General features: G+C 38.3%; 1 protein-coding gene across 5 annotated transcripts in view; it reads left to right on the forward strand.

The window, feature by feature from the left end:
* Nucleotides 1–19,312, forward strand: part of CENPF (centromere protein F) — a 100,397-nt gene that overhangs the window by 40,153 nt on the left and 40,932 nt on the right. For 4 of the 5 annotated variants that reach the window (XM_053208810.1, XM_015062885.3, XM_053208811.1 and 1 more), the window contains exons 2-7: nucleotides 1,763–1,965; nucleotides 3,002–3,198; nucleotides 8,347–8,468; nucleotides 8,912–9,003; nucleotides 10,831–11,122; nucleotides 12,199–12,401. In XM_053208810.1, the coding sequence (XP_053064785.1) occupies nucleotides 1,804–1,965; nucleotides 3,002–3,198; nucleotides 8,347–8,468; nucleotides 8,912–9,003; nucleotides 10,831–11,122; nucleotides 12,199–12,401 (1,068 nt within the window). In that variant the 5' untranslated portion in view covers nucleotides 1,763–1,803. The remainder of the gene's footprint in view (nucleotides 1–1,762; nucleotides 1,966–3,001; nucleotides 3,199–8,346; nucleotides 8,469–8,911; nucleotides 9,004–10,830; nucleotides 11,123–12,198; nucleotides 12,402–19,312) is intronic. The other variant, XM_027074445.2, reaches the window with a different exon arrangement.

Raw genomic sequence — 19,312 nt, forward strand, 5'->3', positions numbered from 1 at the left:
CCTCCTTACAGGAACCTTGACATCTAGGGCTTTTCTTCAACTACCCACCCTCCTTTACACCTGTTGCTTCTTACATCTTAATCTGGAGATTTACAATTTTTTGTCATTTGCCCAGTGCTTGGGTAATGATTGTTGGTGATTGATGCCCTCATCTGTCAAAGTATGCTGTAATCAAAAGTAGCTTGGGTCTGATGATTGTTTTAACCACTTCTTCATAGCAGTATCTTAGATTTGGAAATGGAAAAGGATTCAACTTGCCAGTTTTCCTTCTGTTTATTTTCCTCATCTCTATCATCTTTCTAAATCGCTCCTTTTAATATTTTGTTGGTGATGGCATCTGATGTAATGAGTTCAGTGGCTAGCATAACTGTTTAGGACAGTTATCATTGTGTGCCTCTGGGGTATTGTACTCCCATCCCCGAATGAGCAAGCTAGATTGAACTGAAGGAGAAGCCTATTGTGGCAGTGTAAATTGTCCTTTGTTGGTGGAGAGGCATGAGATTTCTTTCAGCAGTTTTTGGGCAAATAGGAGTGGAGTTTAAGATGCTGCGTTCAAAGAATTGAGATCTGCAAAAAGAAAAAAAAAAAAGCTGGCGGAGAAAACACAGCTTTCCAAGAACTTTGCTTCTGTTTTTTTAATTTTTTTGAATGTCTTTTTTTTTTTAATCATTCCTAGTTCTTTTACCAACTGTTTATTAGTTGTTCTGATAAAAAGTTTCATGGGTGAAGTCAATTGAAGCAAGACACTACAATGTTTGTGGATTTCACTTAGTAAAAGAGATTCTCACCTTGTTGCCCAAATAACTGGAAAATGAATGCTTTTCTTTCATTTAAGTTCTAGAGGCAAACGAATAAAGAACAATTACCATACTTTTCTTCCAGATGATTTAAATATCCTAAGATGTGGCCGAGAAGGAGGTAGGCCACTTCTCTCTTGGTACCACAGGCTGAAATATATAAATGAAGTGTTTTTGACAATAAATATAATAGCTAGCAGGTGTAGAACAGTCATCAGGAAATATAGTACTGTTGTAAGCCTTTGGGAAGTCACCACCATTATTATCCATATTTTACCAATGCAGAAACCAAGGCACAGAGCAGTTAAATAACATGCCCAAGGTCACACACAGCTGAGCTGGGATTTGAATCACTGAGTCTATATACTGGTTTCCTCATCAAGGTCTCTCTGGAGCATGTCTTTACTGCATTGTGCAATGACTCTAGCACCAATACGACACTCACTCTTTGTTCATTCATGCATTAGCTCAACACATAACTGCTTGGAAGGAGAGACAGGGTAGCTGTGTCATGAGAGACTATGACCAGGAGATATGACCAGGTTATGGATCTCCCCAGGGAAGGCTTCCCAGATGTGGCAATGATGTGAAGAGGGAAAGAAGAGCATTTGCAAAATAACTTAGCATGAGTTTTATTTGTTTATAAGATCTATTTCACCTGAGACCTCATAGCAAAATACTCATGTTTTGTGTAATAAAAACAAATGGAGTGACAGAAAGAAGGTAGCTCAGAAATGAAATCTGAGAAATAGGAAAAACAAAGCCAGGGAAACCGAACAAGCATCTTCTGTACTTCACCATCAGAGTTATTGGTGTAACCTTTCAGAGGATGGAGAAGATAGATGTTATACTTCCTTATCTTTTGAAATGCGAAGTTTTGCAACTCCTTAGAGACTCCCTAGTCTCTGAGACTTGTAAGTTTCCTTTTACTGTATTAAGCCCAACAGTCTGCTTACTCTTTTCAGTTTACTTATAAATGCGTGAATAGTAAAGAAAGGAGAGCAAAATGAGCTGGGCTTTGGAAGAATGGAAAGAGGGTCTGCCTACGAGAGCGCTCCAGAAAATTCAAGAGCTGGAAGGACAGCTGGACAAATTGAAGAAGGAAAGGCAGCAACGGCAGTTTCAGCTTGAGACTCTGGAGGCTGCACTGCAGAAGCAGAAACAGAAGGTATCAGTGAAACGCTGGTATTTAAACCTTGTCACGTATTTGAGCTTGGTCTGAAATTTCGAGAAAAACGATCATGCTGTCTTCAGGTGGTATTCCGCCCCTCTCCTTTTTTCAGTCATTTGTATTTTAATTGCCTCATTTTCTTCATCCTCTGTCCTCATTTCTGCTTACCTGCTAAGATTCAGAGCTGCTGAGTTCCATTTTAACTCCGTTTGGGACCACACATTGGAAATTACTTTTATACTCTGTACCCACATGGCCAAAATTCTCTAGCTCCGAATTTAGGGGCTAGTGTTAGAGCCCTTTGCAGTCCAAATGGATATCACTTTCTGACAGTGGGCTTTTCACTTGGTATTCCCAGTCCTCTTCTCTTCTGGGCTAGAAAATGAAAACTTAGAGGTGCCTGGGTGGCTCAGTCAGTTAAGCATTTCCGCTCAGGTCGTGATCTCATGGTTCATGGGATCGAGCCCCATGTAGGAGTTCGGAGCCTGCTTGGGATTTTCTCTCTCCCTCTCTCTCTGCCCTTCCCTCATGCTCTCTTTCTCTCAAAATAAGTAAATAAACTTAAAACAAAATAGAAAATGAAAATTTAAACAGTGCTTCTTCCTTACCTCTGCATGAGCCAACAAGGTAGTGGTATAGTCACTGCTTCTAAAACGTCTTCACTAGTGGGAGAATTTTTACAATAACTGAGTTTAGCAGCCAGACTTTGAAATGAATTGCTAAGGGAGGTTTATAGGGTTTAGTTTTGATTTTGTTATCTCGAAAGGACATTAAAGGCTCCCTTTCTAGGAAAGGTACGTGTGTAGCCCTGACCAAAGATAATGTAATCCATGACTTTGTAGAACTTTTCTGTCTATAGGCTACCAAGTGGGGTCATTTAAAATTTCTGTGTTCTTCGTGAAGCACTGACATGTGCATTATAGCAACCACATCTCAGAAACATTAGTTGTCAGTGTTGAGCTCAGATTTACAAAAAATGCTTGGTAGAGTCACAAAGTAAGAGACCCGTTTCTTTCTGCACAATCTCCATTAGGTTGAGCATGAAAAAACTGAGGGTGCAAACCTAAAAAGGGAGAACCAGAGCTTGATGGAAGTATGTGAGAATCTGGAGAAGACCAAGCAGAAAATTTCTCATGAACTTCAAGTCAAGGAGTCACAAGTGAATTTCCAAGAAGGACAACTGAACTCCAGCAAAAAACAAATAGAAAAACTGGAACAGGAACTGAAAAGGTAATTTTTTTGAATGGTATTTTTATGGATGTCATTTATACGTGTTCGTCAGATGCATTTTTATCTTTTCCTTTAATGATATAATTATGAATTGCAGTTTTTCCCCCAGTGGAATAAACAATGATTTGAGGAAAAGTAATTCTTCTGTACTTCCTGTCGTCACATGGCTTAGTACTATATAAATTCATTAAATGGCTTTTTGCTTATTTATTTCTTTGTTCAGGATATGTTTATTAAGCTGCCTCATGTGTAAGACACTGTGTTTGTTACTGGGTGGTATAATAAATAACGCCAAATCTCTCAACAGTGAGTATTGAAAAGGCGGAGGGGAGTGAAAGCATGGCTAATACTGATGGCTTCTGTTTCCTCTGAGTAGAAAAGCTGTTGCGAGAATAAGAGAAGTGGGGGGTTTTAGAAGGACCTGGGAACACTCAGGGTCTAGCTGAGATTGGGGTCTAGGAGTTGATAGTGGGACCCATCTATAGAGTTGTACACTTTTTATTTCCCCATCAGCATCTGCGATGTAAATGCTAAGAATGTGAATGGGACGTTTGACTTAGGGTTATTTTCAGCCAGGGTCATGGGATAGGAGACAATGGATAATTGAGGCTGCTGCGAAGAGAGTGGTTAAAATCCTGTGCCACAGAATCTAGGCTGCAGAGGGAAGGGAGCAAACTCAAGAAGAGCTTCCTACTGAGATCCCCGTCTTCCATCTGAAGCATTACATAACCAATTTGCCAGTTTCCGTGCCATGTTTAAGCACTAAAAAATGGTGCTTTTGACTTCTTTACCGTTAAAAATAAATCCTCAAACAACTTGAGACATCAGTCAAAATAAATCTAGTGGGACCTAAATGCTAGCTTATAAATGATACCTTTTTGTTTTAATAGTGGAATTTGGTCAAAATAGCAAGGAGTAATACAGACTGGAAGCAAAATGGACTTTAGTAGGTTGCCCCATTGTTGATTCTGCTAATACACACCCAGAAATTTTTTTAAAAATGTTTTTTTATTTGAAATAACTTTTTTTTTTAAAGTTTATTTATGTATTTTTGAGAGAGAGAGAGAGAGCCCGAGACAGTGTGCCCGCGGGGGAGGGGCAGAGAGAGAGGGAAACCAAGAATCCCAAGCAGGCTCCACGCTGTCAGGGCAGAGCCTACATGGGGCTCAGTCCCAGGAACCATGAGATCATGACCTGAGCCAAGATCAAGAGCTCAACTGACTAAGCCACCAGGTGCTCTTGAAATAACTTTAGGTTTACAGAAACAGTAGTTAACATCCAATATAACCAAAGCATAATGACCGAACCAGAAATCAACATTGGTTCAATGCTATTAACTAAACTATAGGCCTTATTAGCATTTCACTAGTTTTTCCGGTAATGTCCTTACCAGGATCTGATGCAGGATCCCACATTACATTTAGTTGATGTTGTCTTAGTCTCTTTCTAAGCTGTGACAGCTTCTTGCCTTTTGTGTCCTTGCAGCTGTTGACAGGTTAACTCGTCAGCTCTTTTGTCCAATAGTCCTCAATTTGGGTCTCTCTGTTGTTCTTCTCACTGATTATACCAGGGGTTTCAGCAATGCCATGGTTCATATTTTGCGCTAGATGGTTCTTTTAGACTAGATGTGGAAGGCTGTCCTGGGCACTGTAGTGTCCTTAATAGCATCCCTGGCCTCTACCTACTAGATTCCGGTAGCACCTATGCCATCTGTAAGTTTTGACAATCAGAAATGTCGTTAGGCATTGCTAAATGTCTTTTGGGAGGACAAAATCATTCTGGATTGAGAACCACTGGGTCCGATTCAGGTTATGAATTTTGGGTGAGAATACCACAGAAGTAATGATGTTTCTGTTTCAGTGTATACTGTCAGGGTAACATGATTTAACATGACTTTTACTCTGATTACCTGGCTAAGGTGGTGTCTGGGTTTCTGGGAACCCAGAATAGTAACTGGGAAGTTACTATTTTCCCCTTTGTAATTAATACATATCTTGATACCAAGGAATTTGTTTTTCCTGACATAACTGCAATAATCTTAATCCTACCTACCTCTCAAACATATTTTTGAAAGTTCAAACATTTTGCAATGACTCTGATTTGTCTTCCTGTGAAGAGAACTGAGGTGCATAGAAATCTTTTTATAATTTTGTTTCCTATCCATACCTAGAAGTTGCATGTTAGAATGATAAATCGTTTCTATTTCACTGAGTTTTTTGTTTTCTTGTTTGTTGTCTGCTGTACCAATCTCCATGAGAACAGGGACCTTGTTGATCTTATCACTGTGCCCCATGCACTTGGCAGTGGTAGGCCCTCAAATATTTGTCAAATGAATAAATGAATGAAAGATAGGCAGTTGCTTTTGAAAAACAGGTGCTAGAGAAGTCAGAAGTTGATTTCAGAAGGCCAGAATAGTTTTCTCTGAAAGCATGTTTTGGCTGCTGGTTTTAGAAATACTGGTTTTCATAATTTAGACAGAAATGTTTATATTTCTGGGGCGCCTGGGTGGCTCAGTTGGTTAAGCGTCCGACTTCAGCTCAGGTCACCATCTCGCGGTCCGCGAGTTCGAGCCCCGCATCGGGCTCTGGGCTGATGGCTCGGAGCCTGGAGCCTGCTTCCGATTCTGTGTCTCCCTCTCTCTCTGCCCCTCCCCCGTTCATGCTCTGTCTCTCTCTGTCTCAAAAATAAATAAACGTTAAATTAAAAAAAAAAAAAGTTTATATTTCTAATATTTTAGATAAACATACTTTTGTATACATTTCTCTATTTTATTGCAAAGTGACCTTTGATAGCGGTACTTGCAGATACAAAGTGCTCAGACTTGTGCGTGACACCTAGCACCCTGGTAAATGTCAACATTATCATTAGTTGTTACAGTCGCCATTGTCACCATTGTGGGATTAGGACAGCACATTTAGTTTAAGAGTGTTCTTATTATGGGATGCCTGGGTGGCTCAGTGGATTGAGTGTCTTGACTCTTGATTTCAGCTCAGGTCATGATCTAGCAGTTCATGAGTTCGTGCCCCGCATTGAGCTCTGTGCTGACAGCTCAGAGCCTGCTTGGGATTCTGTCTCTCCTCTCTCTGCCCCTCCTCGGCCTCTCTCTCTCTCTCTCTCTCTCTCTCTCTCTGTCTGTCTGTCTCAAAATAAATAAACTTTAAAAAAAAGTATTCTTATTATCTATGACATAGGTATAGATGTTTATAAATGTTTATAAACTAACCTTGAGACTATGAAAACTATGAAGAGTACAATTGTCTATAATGTGACAACTATAAACTACAAACTCTTGAATGTATTTTCAAATTCTCATCGGTAACCTTCAAGTACAGGACAGAAACTTATTTTTTCTATCAGTGGCCACTGATTAGGTTTCAGGAAGGTCTCAAACACGTTAGGTTTGAACCATTTGAAATGTTGGTCAAAAACTGTTGAGTATTGATGATCTCATACAGAAAATCGTTTAATTTAGTGCTTTTTTTTTGGCGGCAATTTGTGTTTTGTTTTTTTTTTTCCATAGGAAATAGGAGGAGTAAAGGTTTATAGAAATAGTAGAAGGGCATACTTTTATTTAGTATTTATAATAAATACACTCTTTTAAAAAATGAACATAGGGAAAGGTGGATGAAACGTGAATTTGAGGGGGAAAGAAACACCTGATTTTACAAGATTCTTTAAAATTCATCTCTGGGGTGCCTGGGTGGCTCAGTCAGTTACGTGTCGACTCTTGATTTAAGCTTGGGTCATGATCTCACTGTTTGTGGGTTCAAGGCCCACATCAGGCTCTGCACTGATGGTGCAGAGCTAGTTTGGGATTCCCTCTCTCTCTCTCTCTCTCTCTTTCTCAAAAAAATAAACTAAAAAATTTTTTTTCTTAAATTCATCTCTAGAATTGCCAAACTTGTTACACCTTTGGTAGTCTATAGATCTGGACTATTCCTTGTGGTAGTGGCTAGCTACAGGTGGCTATTAAGCACTTGAAATGTGACTATTACAAATTGAGTAGTGCTATAAGTATACAATGCACACTAAATTCTGAAGGTTTGGTACAAGGAAATGTAAAATAATAGTATTTTGTATTAGTCAATAATTAGTATTGACTACAAGTTGAAGTGATAGTATTTTGAAAATACTGAGTTAAATATAATACTAAGACTAAATTCATTTTTTCTTTTTACTCTTTTAATGTTAGTAGAACCTTTTCTATTGGATGGTGCTGTTACCTACCATAAGCTCAAATGTGATGATTTGATTTACTGAGTAGTCCTTTTCAGTCCAGACATTGTTTCTTCCTTCTCAGATTGAGTTTGGAACTGGGTGGAGCCAGGGCACTGGGGCACTTTCTTTACTGCTTTCTTCCCACCTTATATGTAGCCAACAGTCCACAAGAGACTGTCGCATGCACGTCAATAGCCATTCTATACTGTGTTCATTTCATTTCTTGTGTTGAGCTGAAATCACAAATGTTACAGATTTGCAAGATCTGAGTCTTCTATTCCCTTAGGCTGTCTGATCTGAAAGGCGTTCAGAACGGGATATACACTGTATAGCTTCCTATTTCTTTGTGACGGTTTCCAGCCCTGTCTTCTCTAGATGCACTACATTAACTGGATTTTTGTGTCTATGTTTTTAAAGTGTCATAAAATTCATGGCAGGTATTTGTAAGGTTTTTGTAATGATTTCACATCACAAGTGATGTCATTCGGTTTCATGATTTGAGCTCATGCTTCGGTGACACCAGTTTCTTTCGATGTTTCTGAAGTTCTGGGATGTTTGGGGGGTTTGTTTGTTTGGTTTAATATTCCTATGTCTTTCTTTGGCTTAGAATACAAAATTTGCTCAGAATATATCCCCAGCCACCCAACTCTGTTACCATAGTGGTTTTTACAGATCTTCATTATAGCCTTTATACCACTGGAATTCTTGGTTCATATTTCTGTTTCCTTGACCACACTGAGTGCCTTTGACGCCTGGGGCTGAGTCTGTCACATGAGTTAGTTCTTCTTAAATGTCTGTTGGGTACATGTAGTGCTGAAGAATTCTTAGACGGATGGGTTTTTTGTAAGTTTATCACTCTCTGGGAGCTTAGTGCTGGCATTCTGTAGCATTTGCTCTGATGTGGCATCCTCTTGGGTCCTTTTCAAACAGGTGTAAATCTGAACTTGAAAGAAGCCACCAAGCCGCACAGTCTGCAGATGCCTCTCTGCATCCGTGCACTACACCACAAAAAATTTTTGCAACTCCACTAACACCAAGTCAACATTACAGTGGTAAGGATTTTTTCCCTTCATAGCTCTTTTATTGGGATTTTAATTTGGGCAAAAAAATCAATTAATTCATCTTTGAATTCAACTTTAATATGAGCATTAAAAAAAAAAAACTTTTTAATTTGGGCATTGCATGGGCAATATATCCATTTGTGTATCTGTTGAGCCATACTGAGCCACCAGTTAAGCCTTCAAACTTTTCATTTTATTATCCTGCAGTGTGTTTTAAAAGTAATTCAGGTTGAGAATATTCAAAGCACCTATGTCTCTATAATTTGATACTTGAGTAATTTGATCAGCGTCTGTTGTCCAAACCCAAATGTTCTGTTTACTTCGTGTACCAAGCAAGATATTCACTTCTAGACTATTGTGATGATTGTTCATCTGTGAATTCCTTTATGAAATCAGTGGCCGAAGTCAAACTGTTTCTCATTGTCTTTGTTTAGGCTCCAAATACGAAGATCTAAAAGAAAAATATAATAAAGAAGTTGAAGAACGAAAAAGATTAGAGGCAGAGGTTAAAGCCTTGCAGGCTAAGGTAAGTTAATTATGGGCCTCACGATAGAGTATGTGGTTGAAGAAACAGTACTTTGATATACAGAAATACGAGGTTAGAGAAAAATCTGGTGTACGTAGAGCTTGACACATTTTTCTTACACTGAGAAGATAAAGTGCTGGCTCATTACGTTAGTTGTAATCACTGTTCGGTTTTAAAAACAAGTAGCAGTGAAAAAATAGAGTGGGGAGATCAGTTTATCCCTAGACATCAGATGTTCATCAAATTCTATAGAAACTGTAACCATATAATTATTTCCCTGTTAAGATCCAATGGTAAGGAGAGGTTAGGAGCAGAGTCATTCCAGACGCTCTGTCTGGCTTTATCACCCGGAGGCCATTGCTTCATATTCATTCCTTATGGAATGTGGGGATTGCCACGGGGGACATGGGGTTTGAAGGTCATTATTTATGAAGTGTTTATTTCGAGGAGAATGTTATTAAGGTAATCTCCCCATTCCTGTTAAATAAGTTGCTGACCAGGGTATTAAATTCCATTTTGGTAAATAAACAGGTGGGCAAAGAGATTTAATGTCAACAAAAGAAACAAAATACAGGTATTAGAAACCCCTGCTTTTAGCTTAGGGACTGACCCCCAAAATACTTGGTATCTGTAGAACTAACTTTACTGTCTCTGTTTGTGTGATGTTATTTGCTAAAAAAAAGAAAAAAAGAAAAACAACAACAACAAAATTCCAGTTTTGCACCTCATGTTGCAAACTTATGTTTCTGCTAAACATAAGAACTCCATGAGATGGGACAATTCAGCAAAGAGTTTAAGGGTGAATTTATAAGTAGATACCTTAAATGTTGAGGGCCAAAAGGTACCTATTAGAGCTTTAACAATTTTAATTATTTTCCTGCCTCTAAGCCTTTTTTGAAGGTCATTAGGATTCTGATATATAGCAAAGGTATTGCTTCTCAAGATGAATAAAAATTCAACAGTAATTTTCTGGTTTGTCTTAGAAATATCATGTGCTTTGTTATCCGGTCCAGTCCAGTCATTGGTACCCATTCTTCTGACATTGATGCCCAGAGTTTTTTTGATGGAAGAATTCGAGTCTCTACAAACAGGAAACCTCTCCCTGTGGCAAGAAAAGCTTTTGTTATAAAGAATTTAATGCAGCATCTATGGCCATGTCTTGATATTTGTCAGAACGGAGGCAGAGAGAAGAACAAAAGTAGATAAAGGGAATTAAGAGTACATTTATTTGAGGAACACTAAGGAATATATAGAATCGTTGAATCATTGTACACCTGAAACTAATAAAACACTGTATTCTTGAATTAAAAAAAATTCAAAGCAGTAGCAAATCCACAAATGTGTAATATATAATATAAAACACCTGATATGTCATTTTTTTGGAGTGGTATGGTAGAAAGTGAGATTCTTGAAAGAGTTCTTTAGATTAATATTTAATTTTGATTCTCTTTGTGCAAAGCTACAGGGGGAGGTGACCAAGGACAGGCATAGGAAAACCAAATTTCAGAATTCAAATGGTAGTGAATACTCACTTGTATTTAATGGAGTATTTGAGGGATGCAAAATAAATATAAAAGCGGAACCCATCTTAATAGATTGGAACTCAGATGGTAGTGGCTTAACCCTTTAATGCTAAAGTCTAACCATTAGAAAGTTCCTTCACTGGATATTGGCACTTAATTGTTCCCTTGACTCGATGAACATTCTTTGTTGGTACACGGTGGAAGTGTTGACTTCTTGGTATTTTGTCTTTATGTTCTATATGAAAATGAATAGCATTGAATATTGAGAAGTCTAAAGGGCTCTAAAGAGTTTCTATCTTTACAGAAGGTGAGTCAGGCTATTCCTCAAAGTACAATGAACCACCGGGACATTGCACGGCATCAGACTTCATCATCCGTGTTCTCATGGCAACAAGAAAAGACCCCTAGTCGGCTTCCGTCGGGTGCACTGAAAACTCCAATTAGGAGAGATTTCTCTGCATCTCCTTTTTTTGGGGAACAAGAGATGACTCCAAGTAGATCAACTTTGCAAACAGGGAAAAGAGATGCGAGTAACAGTTTCTGTGATAATTCTAGCAATTCTCATCTTTTGGATCAATTAAAAGCCCAGAATCAAGGTAACTTTTTCAGCTAAATTAAGTTGAAAGGAAATTTTCCTAAGATCATTTCAGAGGTGATTCCAGATGTTTCTTGTCCTAAGAAGTGCTCGTGTATTTCGTTGGACATGTTGGAAGTAAGCACCTCAGTCTGGTGATGGGAAATACTATTTTGGGTTAAAAGATACCACAATTTTCGAATATATTTTTATTTGTACTAAAAAGCTGGTGCCTTGAAGCCTTCAAAAGTAGGCTGAGTGGCTTTGTCTTTCCAGAAGTAGGGTCAGTAGGTTGATTTCAGTTGACCCTCCCCAGGCTTCTCATCTGACTTTCTTTTGTGGCCCCTGGAACAAGCCTGTGGTCGGCCCAGCTTTGGGCAGAGGTGAGGCGTGTGCTCTGCACTGCCAGGTAGTCCATATGGGAGCAAACCTGTAACCTTGGCCATGGCTCCACGCTACAGCTGACAGCCAAGGGTACCAGGTGGTGTTTTGGAGTCTACTCTGCAGACTCTGATAATTTCCAGTGCTATGATATATTGAAAATCACCGTCAATGTTCACTGGTGAGAATTGTCCCACTGCCAGTGTCTTTGGAGCCAATATTGTGTGTATGTAGGGAAAAAAATGAAAAAAAAAATTATTGTTAATTTTGGCAGTATAGGAGGTTCATACTGTCTTGATCTTCACTGGAGGTAAAGCTACCAGAGAATATGGGAGTGTGAATATTAGTTCGCCAGTATATAAAATCAAGTGGTAGTTTTAACGTAGGGTATTATATGGGATGCACTTTTTGCAGCCTCAGTTAGGTACTTTTCACGATTTTTAGAAAACCATTTTCTTTCCCAAGTTTCTCTGAAAACATCAGAAAATTTGTTTCCCCTGCTTCCTATGGGATATTAGAATACGAATGACAATAGAGACTAACCATTAAAATTAAATCCAATTAAAGTATCTTCCATGTGTAACGTGAATTGATTGATTTGTCCCACCAAAGGTTTCAGAGCAGAGTAATAACATAAATGACACCGTTGAATTTAGATGTAAATTTTTGGTGAAAAATACATATTAATTAAAGTGTGGACTTTGTTTGTGGTTTAAGAGCTAAGGAGCAAGATTAGTGATTTAGAACTACGTCTGCAAGGACAAGAAAAAGAAACGAAAGGCCACGCGAGTAAATGTCAAGAACTCCAACTCCAACTGGAGAAAGCAAAAGTGGAATTAATGGAAAAAGAGAAAGTTTTGAATAAAAATAGGGATGAACTCGTGAGAATGACAGCACAGTACGACCAGGCATCAACCAAGGTACTGGACTTTTCATGAGTTCTTGAAAACCTACACTTTGTCATATAATTCTTTGGAAATTTTTTTCATACACTTAAATTTCTGAAATAAATGTTAGTAACGAGCCTCATTAATACATACTAGGCAGTATTGGTGCAATTGAACTAGTAAGTTCTTTTTAGAGCTGGGTAAGTGTGGGGTCCAATCTAGATGCACGATCTCCCAGCAAAGTGGCTTGGGCTAGTTGCTGATTTCTTTTCCATCTCAGAGGGTGCAGGAGAATAAAGGTTATGTATATACAGCACCTGACACATACAAGAGGCAACTAAGTAATGGAGCTTTAAAGAGGTTTAGGAGGTACGATAGAATTTAATTGATCTGGGGCGCCCGCCTGGGTGGCTCAGTCAGTTAGCATCCAACTCTTGGTTTCGACTCAGGTCATGATCTTCTAGTTCGTGAGTTCAAGTACCACATTGGGCTCTGTGCTGACAGTGTGGAGCCTGCTTGGGATTCTCTCTCTCCCTCTCTCTCTGCCCCTTCTCTGCTTGCTCTCTCACTCTTTCTCTCAAAATAAACTTTTTTAAAAAATTTAAAAAAAAAGAATTTAATTGATATACTTTTTTTTTAAATGTTTATTTATTTTGAGAGAGAGAGAGAGAGAACGCGAGTAGGGGAGGGGCAGAGAAAGAGAGGGAGAGAGAGAATCCCAAGTAGGCTCTGCACCATCACCGTGCAGAGTCCAACCTTGAGATCATGACCTGAGCCGAAATCAAGAGCCAGATGCTTAACTGACTGAGCCACCTCGGTGCCCCTAATTGATCTACTTTTGGATCCAACATACATACTCCTGCAATTGAATCTCAAGGTTCCACTTAAGGCCAACTTTCTTAGCATGTTTGAGGGTGTTTTGTTGTTGTGGTTGTTGCTTTGTCCCCAATCTATCAATAGTGTTTTATTTATTTATTTATTTATTTATTTATTTATTTATTTTATTTTTTTAAATTCGTTCATTCACGGATTCATTTGATTTGTTGTTGACTGCTTGTTGTACGTCAGACACTGTTCTGGACCTGGGGATGAAGCAGTGAGAAAATAGAAAGCACTGCATTTGGGAAGCTTCATCCTAATGTTGGATGTAACATAAATATAGAGTCACATAGATAATATGGTGAATGGTGACAAGTGTAGAGAAAAATGAATTCTCTTCTAGGACCAACTGATTATTTGGCGCTTCCTGAACCCAGTCTTTATCTGGGTCCAGCATTTTGCTCACATTTGCCTCTCTGCCTGGCACACTCTCCTCTTGGAATACTCTTGACATGTTCCTCAGCCCGTATGCAACTTCCTTCATCTTTTAATGCAGTGAGATCTTTTCTCCTGGCATCCCCCTTAACACCCTTTTATTGTCGTTACCTGTGTCCTAGCCCTTTGGGTTCCCACACTTGGCTAATTGTCAGAATGACAGAGAAACTTGCAGAATTAATCCTGTTAGATAGACCCATGTCTGATGTGGGCCCAAAGAATTTACTTTTAATAAACTCTCTAGATATTTCTAAGGCAGTAGGTAAGAACCTCTGTTGTAGGTAGACTTACATCTTCTGTTGGTCTCCTGAAGGCAGGTTCATTCGTCTTTTCTTTTTCTTTTTCTTTTCTTTTCTTTTCTTTTCTCTTCTCTTCTCTTCTCTTCTCTTCTCTTCTCTTCTCTTCTCTTCTTTTCTCTTTCTTTTCTTTTCTTTTATTTCTTTCTTTCAAAATTATTTAAAGGTAATTATAGATTCACATGTACTCGTATAGAATAATAGCTTGTTAATAAGGCGAGTTACATTGATCACTTTTCAAATATTTGAACGAACCTTGTATCCTTGGAATAAACCCTACATAGCCATGGTGTATAATTCTTTTTATACATTTCTGGATTTTACTTGCTAATAATTTGTGAGAATTTTAGTATTTATATTCATGAGGGATATTGGTCAGCTGTTTTCTATTTTTGTTCTGTCTTTCTCTGGTATTTGTATCAGAGATCATACTAGCTTCATAAAATGAACTGGGAAGTGTTCCCTCCTATTTTTTGGAAGAGATTATGTAGAATCGGTGTTATTTCTCTCTCTTAAGATATCCATGACTTGCAAAAAAAAGAAAGAATTGGTGTTATTTCTTTCTTTATATGTTTGGTAGAATTCTCCATGAAACCATCTGGGCCTGGAGATTTTTGGGGAGGAGTTTTAAAATTACAAATTTAATTTTAAAAATAGTTATATAGCTATTAAAATTATTTATTTCATATTTGATGAGTTGGGGTAGTTTGTGTTTTTAGAGGAAATGGTCCATTTTATCCAAATTTTTAAACTTATAAATGTAGTTATTTGTAGTATTTTCTTATCCTTTTGATGTTGGTAGGTCAGGTGATATTCTCTGATTCTTTATTTTGTTCTTAATTTTTTTATTATTATTATGTTAATTTATTTTGAGAGAGAGAGACACACACACACAGAATGCAAGTGGGGGGTGGGGACAGAGAGGGAGACAGAATCTGAAGTAGGCTCCAGGCTCTGAGCCATCAGTGCAGAGCCTGCTACGGGGCTCAAACACACGAGTGTGAGATCGCAACCTGAGCAAAGTCGGACGCTCAACCAACTGAGCCACCCAGGCACCCCTGATGTTCTCTGTTTCTGATAGTGGTGTCTTCTCTTGTTTTCTCTTTGTCAGTTTTGCTAGAGATATGTCAATTCTGTCAGTAACAACAATAAAATTTGTCAATTTGTTGATCTTTTATTGATCTTTCCAAAGAATCAGCTCTTTGGTTCATTTATTTTCTCTATTATTTTTCTTTTTTCAACTGTATTCATTTGTACTCTGGTATTTCCCTCTGCTTGCTTTAGGTTTATTTTGCTCTTATTTTTCTAGGTTGTTGAAGTAAGGAGCTTAGATTATTGATTTGAGGCTTTTCTTTTCCAGTGCAGGCATTTAATGCTATAAATTTCCCTCCATACTACCTCAACTGTGTCCTACAAATTTTGAGGTATTGTATTTTAATTTGTATTTAATTACAACGTATTTTTATTTTGTATTTTTAAAAGTTTTTTAAAAGTGTTTTTATGTTTATTTTTTGAGGGGGGAGGGGCAGAGAGAGAGGGAGACACAGAATCCGAAGAAGGCTCCAGCTCCGAGCTGTCAGCACAGAGCCCAATGTGGAGCTCAAACCCATGAACCGTGAGATCCTGACCTGAGCTGAAGTCAGACGCTTAACTGACTGAGCCACCCAGGCGCCCCACAATTCAGCGTATTTTTAAAACATTTTCCTTGACACTTCCTCTTTGCTTCATGGATTACGTAGAAATACCTTGTTCAGCTTCCAAGTGGTTAGAGATTTTTTTTCTTTTTGTTATTGATTTCTAATTTGATTCCATTGTGTTCAGAGAAGATACTCTATGATTTCAGTTCTAAGTTTGTTGAGGCTTGTTTTATGGCCTAAGACAGTGGTCTATTTTGGTGTATGTTTCATGCAGTTGGGGGAAAAATATATATATTCTGTTGTTGGGTGGAGTGTTCTAAAATTATCCTTAGCCCCAAATCATCTGTTGGTTGATGGTGTTGTTGAATTCTTCCATATTTTTGTTGGTTTCCTGTCTATCAATTGTTGAAAGAAGGATGGTGAAAGTCTTCCGTAATTGTTGATTTATCTATTTCTCCTGTCAGTTCTATCAGTTTTTGCTTCACATATCTTATAGCTCTGTTGTTTGGCGCATGCACATTTAGGATTGCTGTGTCTTTGTGGACTGACCCTTACCAGTATAGAATAGCCCTCATTGTCTCTGGTAATTTTCTTTATTCTGAAGTCTACTCTTTCTGATATTAACGTAGCACTCTACCTTTCCTTTAATGTTTGCATGATGTATTTCTTTTTACTTTCAGCCTATCTTTTTATTATTACATTTGAGGTGAGTTTTGCAAAGACAGCGTATAGTTGGGTATATTTGTTTAAATCCACTCTTCCCACATCTGTGTTTTAATTAGCATATTTAAACCATTTACATTTAATGTAACCATTGATGTATCATGGCTTAAAACTGATATCTTATTTTTTGTTTTCTATTTCTTTTTCATTTTGTTGTTTCCTTTTTGCCTGTCTTCCTGTGGGTTACTTGAACATATTGTATAATTTCTGATACTTTTGGATGTATTTCTTTGTAGAGCTATAGTGACTTTTCCAGATATTACATTATATATACACACAATTTATCAGCCTATTGGTGTTGTCATTTAAGCAGCTCTAATGGATTACAGAAAATTTACTGCTCTTTTTATCCTTTTACCTTTGCCCATTTATAACACAATTTTCCTAAGTGTTTACCTACGTATAGAACCACATCAGACAGTGCTATATTTTTTGCTTTAACTGTCAAACATAACTTAGAAAACTGGAGAAGAGAAAGAAAGCCTACTATTTATACCAATGTTGTTGCTTACCTTGTTTTTCCTTCTTACTCAATTCCTTTCAAGTTTCCTTCTTTCATCATTTCCTTTTTGTTTAGAGAACTTCTTTTAACCATGCTTTTAGGCCACACGTTCTAGTTTTTCTTTTTGTTACTGCATCCTGGAAGTTATTTCTTCAGGATATACGGATTCTGGGGTTGACAGTTCTTTTCTTTCAGCACCATCATGTTTTTCCCTTGGGTCCTAAAGTCCCTAGTTGCACAATCTTCTCTCCTCTTAGAGCTTTCTTTCATTTGTCCAGGGTTTTGAATTGTTCTCAACAGGAGGAATAGGGAAATGTACCTTTATTTATTCTTACTGGAAGTGGTAGTCCAGGTTCATTTTTAGACATTCTCCTAGTGCAGTGCTTTGCAGAGATACTGTTGATAAATATTGATTCAGTGAGTGAGGATGCAGTGGAGGGTCAATGGGATCATGACCTACCTTGATCCATATATTTATTCACTTTGTGCAATCTGAGTTTATAGTCTTTGTCTCAAAGACTTGGATTTGAGCCCTGACTCTGCCACATCCCAGTTGTTTTGCTTTTGAGTTCTGAGCCTCCGCTGTCTAATCAATAAAATGGTGTTAATAATGCCTGTGTCATAGGATTGTTGTAAAGAATGAGATAATTCTTAGGGGAGCCTGGGTGGCTCAGTCAGTTAAGCCTCCGACTTAGGCTCAGATCATGGTCTCCCAGTTCATGGGTTCAAGCCGTGTGTCGGGCTCTGTGCTGACAGCTTGGAGCCTGGAGCCTACTTCAGATTCTGTGTCTCCCTGTCTCTCTGCCCCTCCCCTGCTCGTGCGCGCTCTCTCTCTCTCGCTCTCTCTCTCTCTCTCTTCTTCTCTCTCTCTCTCAAAAATAAATAAACATAAAAAAATTTTTAAAAAAAGAATGAGATAATTTTTATAAAGGCTTAGCCTAGTGTGTGGCACATGGTGAGTTTATAATAACATATTATTATTACATGGAGTTCCTTGTCAGTTAAGCTTCTTTTCAGTTGCCTATCTGCCAACTCAGGCTTTCCTACATATCAGAATTATACCTACCCTATTATACTTTGTCTTACTGGTTTTGGTATGACAGGATCACTGAATCTTTGTTCTATCTAACGTATTTGGTAGGGTTTCTTCTTACCGGATCGTGAATTAAAACTTTTGACTAGGGCAGTGCTCAGAACTTAGCTCTGGCTTTCTATTAGAAAATTTCCTCCAGGCTCTTAAGACCCATTCATTCAATGCTTTCTGGCTTCCTTTTTTTCCAGTGAGCTACAAATCCACCTAGCTGAAAATTGAGCGTACCTTTCTCCCTCTTGCCTATTAGCATTGTATAACCTAGTCAAATGTGTTGCTAGTCAAATTATGCTTGGTTTTTGCTCTTCCCTGGTCTACCATTAGAATTACCCAGTAAGTAAAATGGAGCTAATTCAATCAAAATCAATACCATGTTCTTTGAACCTATGCTGTGTCTAGTACACTCCTTTTCCAAGTATTTGCAATCTGTGTGGGGTACAAAGTTTGAGCTCAAGTAGAAATATTGAGGCTGGCAACAAACCTGGAGTTCAGCACTCACATTTCACAGATGAAAGCTGAGGCCCCGGGGTCTTAAATGAGTGCCCAAGGTCACACACTGCATATTTTCAAGGATTTCAACCCTGGGCACGATTTTAGAATATTACGGAACATTCGTGACACCTAGTGGTCAGCTACTATTACGTGGATTATGCGTCATCAATATCGGAATGTCATTAGAAAATTTTAAATAAGATCTAAGTATCTTCTAAACGCTCTTTTTTAACCTACTCCTGTAGTAAGAATTGTTGATTCTGAGAGGGTAGTGGGATGTGTTGCAGTTTGAAGGAGGGCCAGCAGAGGGCACCAAGGGTTCATTCATCTCTGTCTTGCATGGGTTTTTTTCCCTAGCCACTGTCAACCACCAACATTGGGACCATCATTTGGGCAATGATTTTTATTGGAGTTGTTTCCTGCTGCATCCCCAGTGCCTAGCAGGGTGCTTGACATATAGTAGGCTCTCAATAAATATTTGTTGGATTCATATTTATTATCATCATCATCATCATCATTTTTTTTTTTAAGTTTATTTGTTTTGAGAGAGACAGAGATAGTTTGAGCCAGGGAAGGGCAGAAAGAGAGAGAATGCCAAGCAGGCTTCGCGCTGCCAGCTCTGTGGCCCAATGCGGGGCTCAAACCCATGAACTGTGAGATCATGACCTTAGCTGAAATTAAGGCTCAGACGCTTTACCAACTAAGCCACCCAGGCACCCCCTTATTTATTATTTTTATAAATACTTTCTATAATCTTTTTCCTTGGGGATTTAAAGATTCAAGAACTGTAAAGATAGTGACAAAGGTGTCTTAATGTCTAAGGCAGTGGATTAATTTGTACCACTGGCTCAGTATTTTTCTTTTGAATTTGGTATATTTAAAGTTCTGAT

This window comes from Acinonyx jubatus, chromosome E4 (assembly GCF_027475565.1).
Source record: "Acinonyx jubatus isolate Ajub_Pintada_27869175 chromosome E4, VMU_Ajub_asm_v1.0, whole genome shotgun sequence".
Taxonomy (NCBI): domain Eukaryota; kingdom Metazoa; phylum Chordata; class Mammalia; order Carnivora; family Felidae; genus Acinonyx; species Acinonyx jubatus.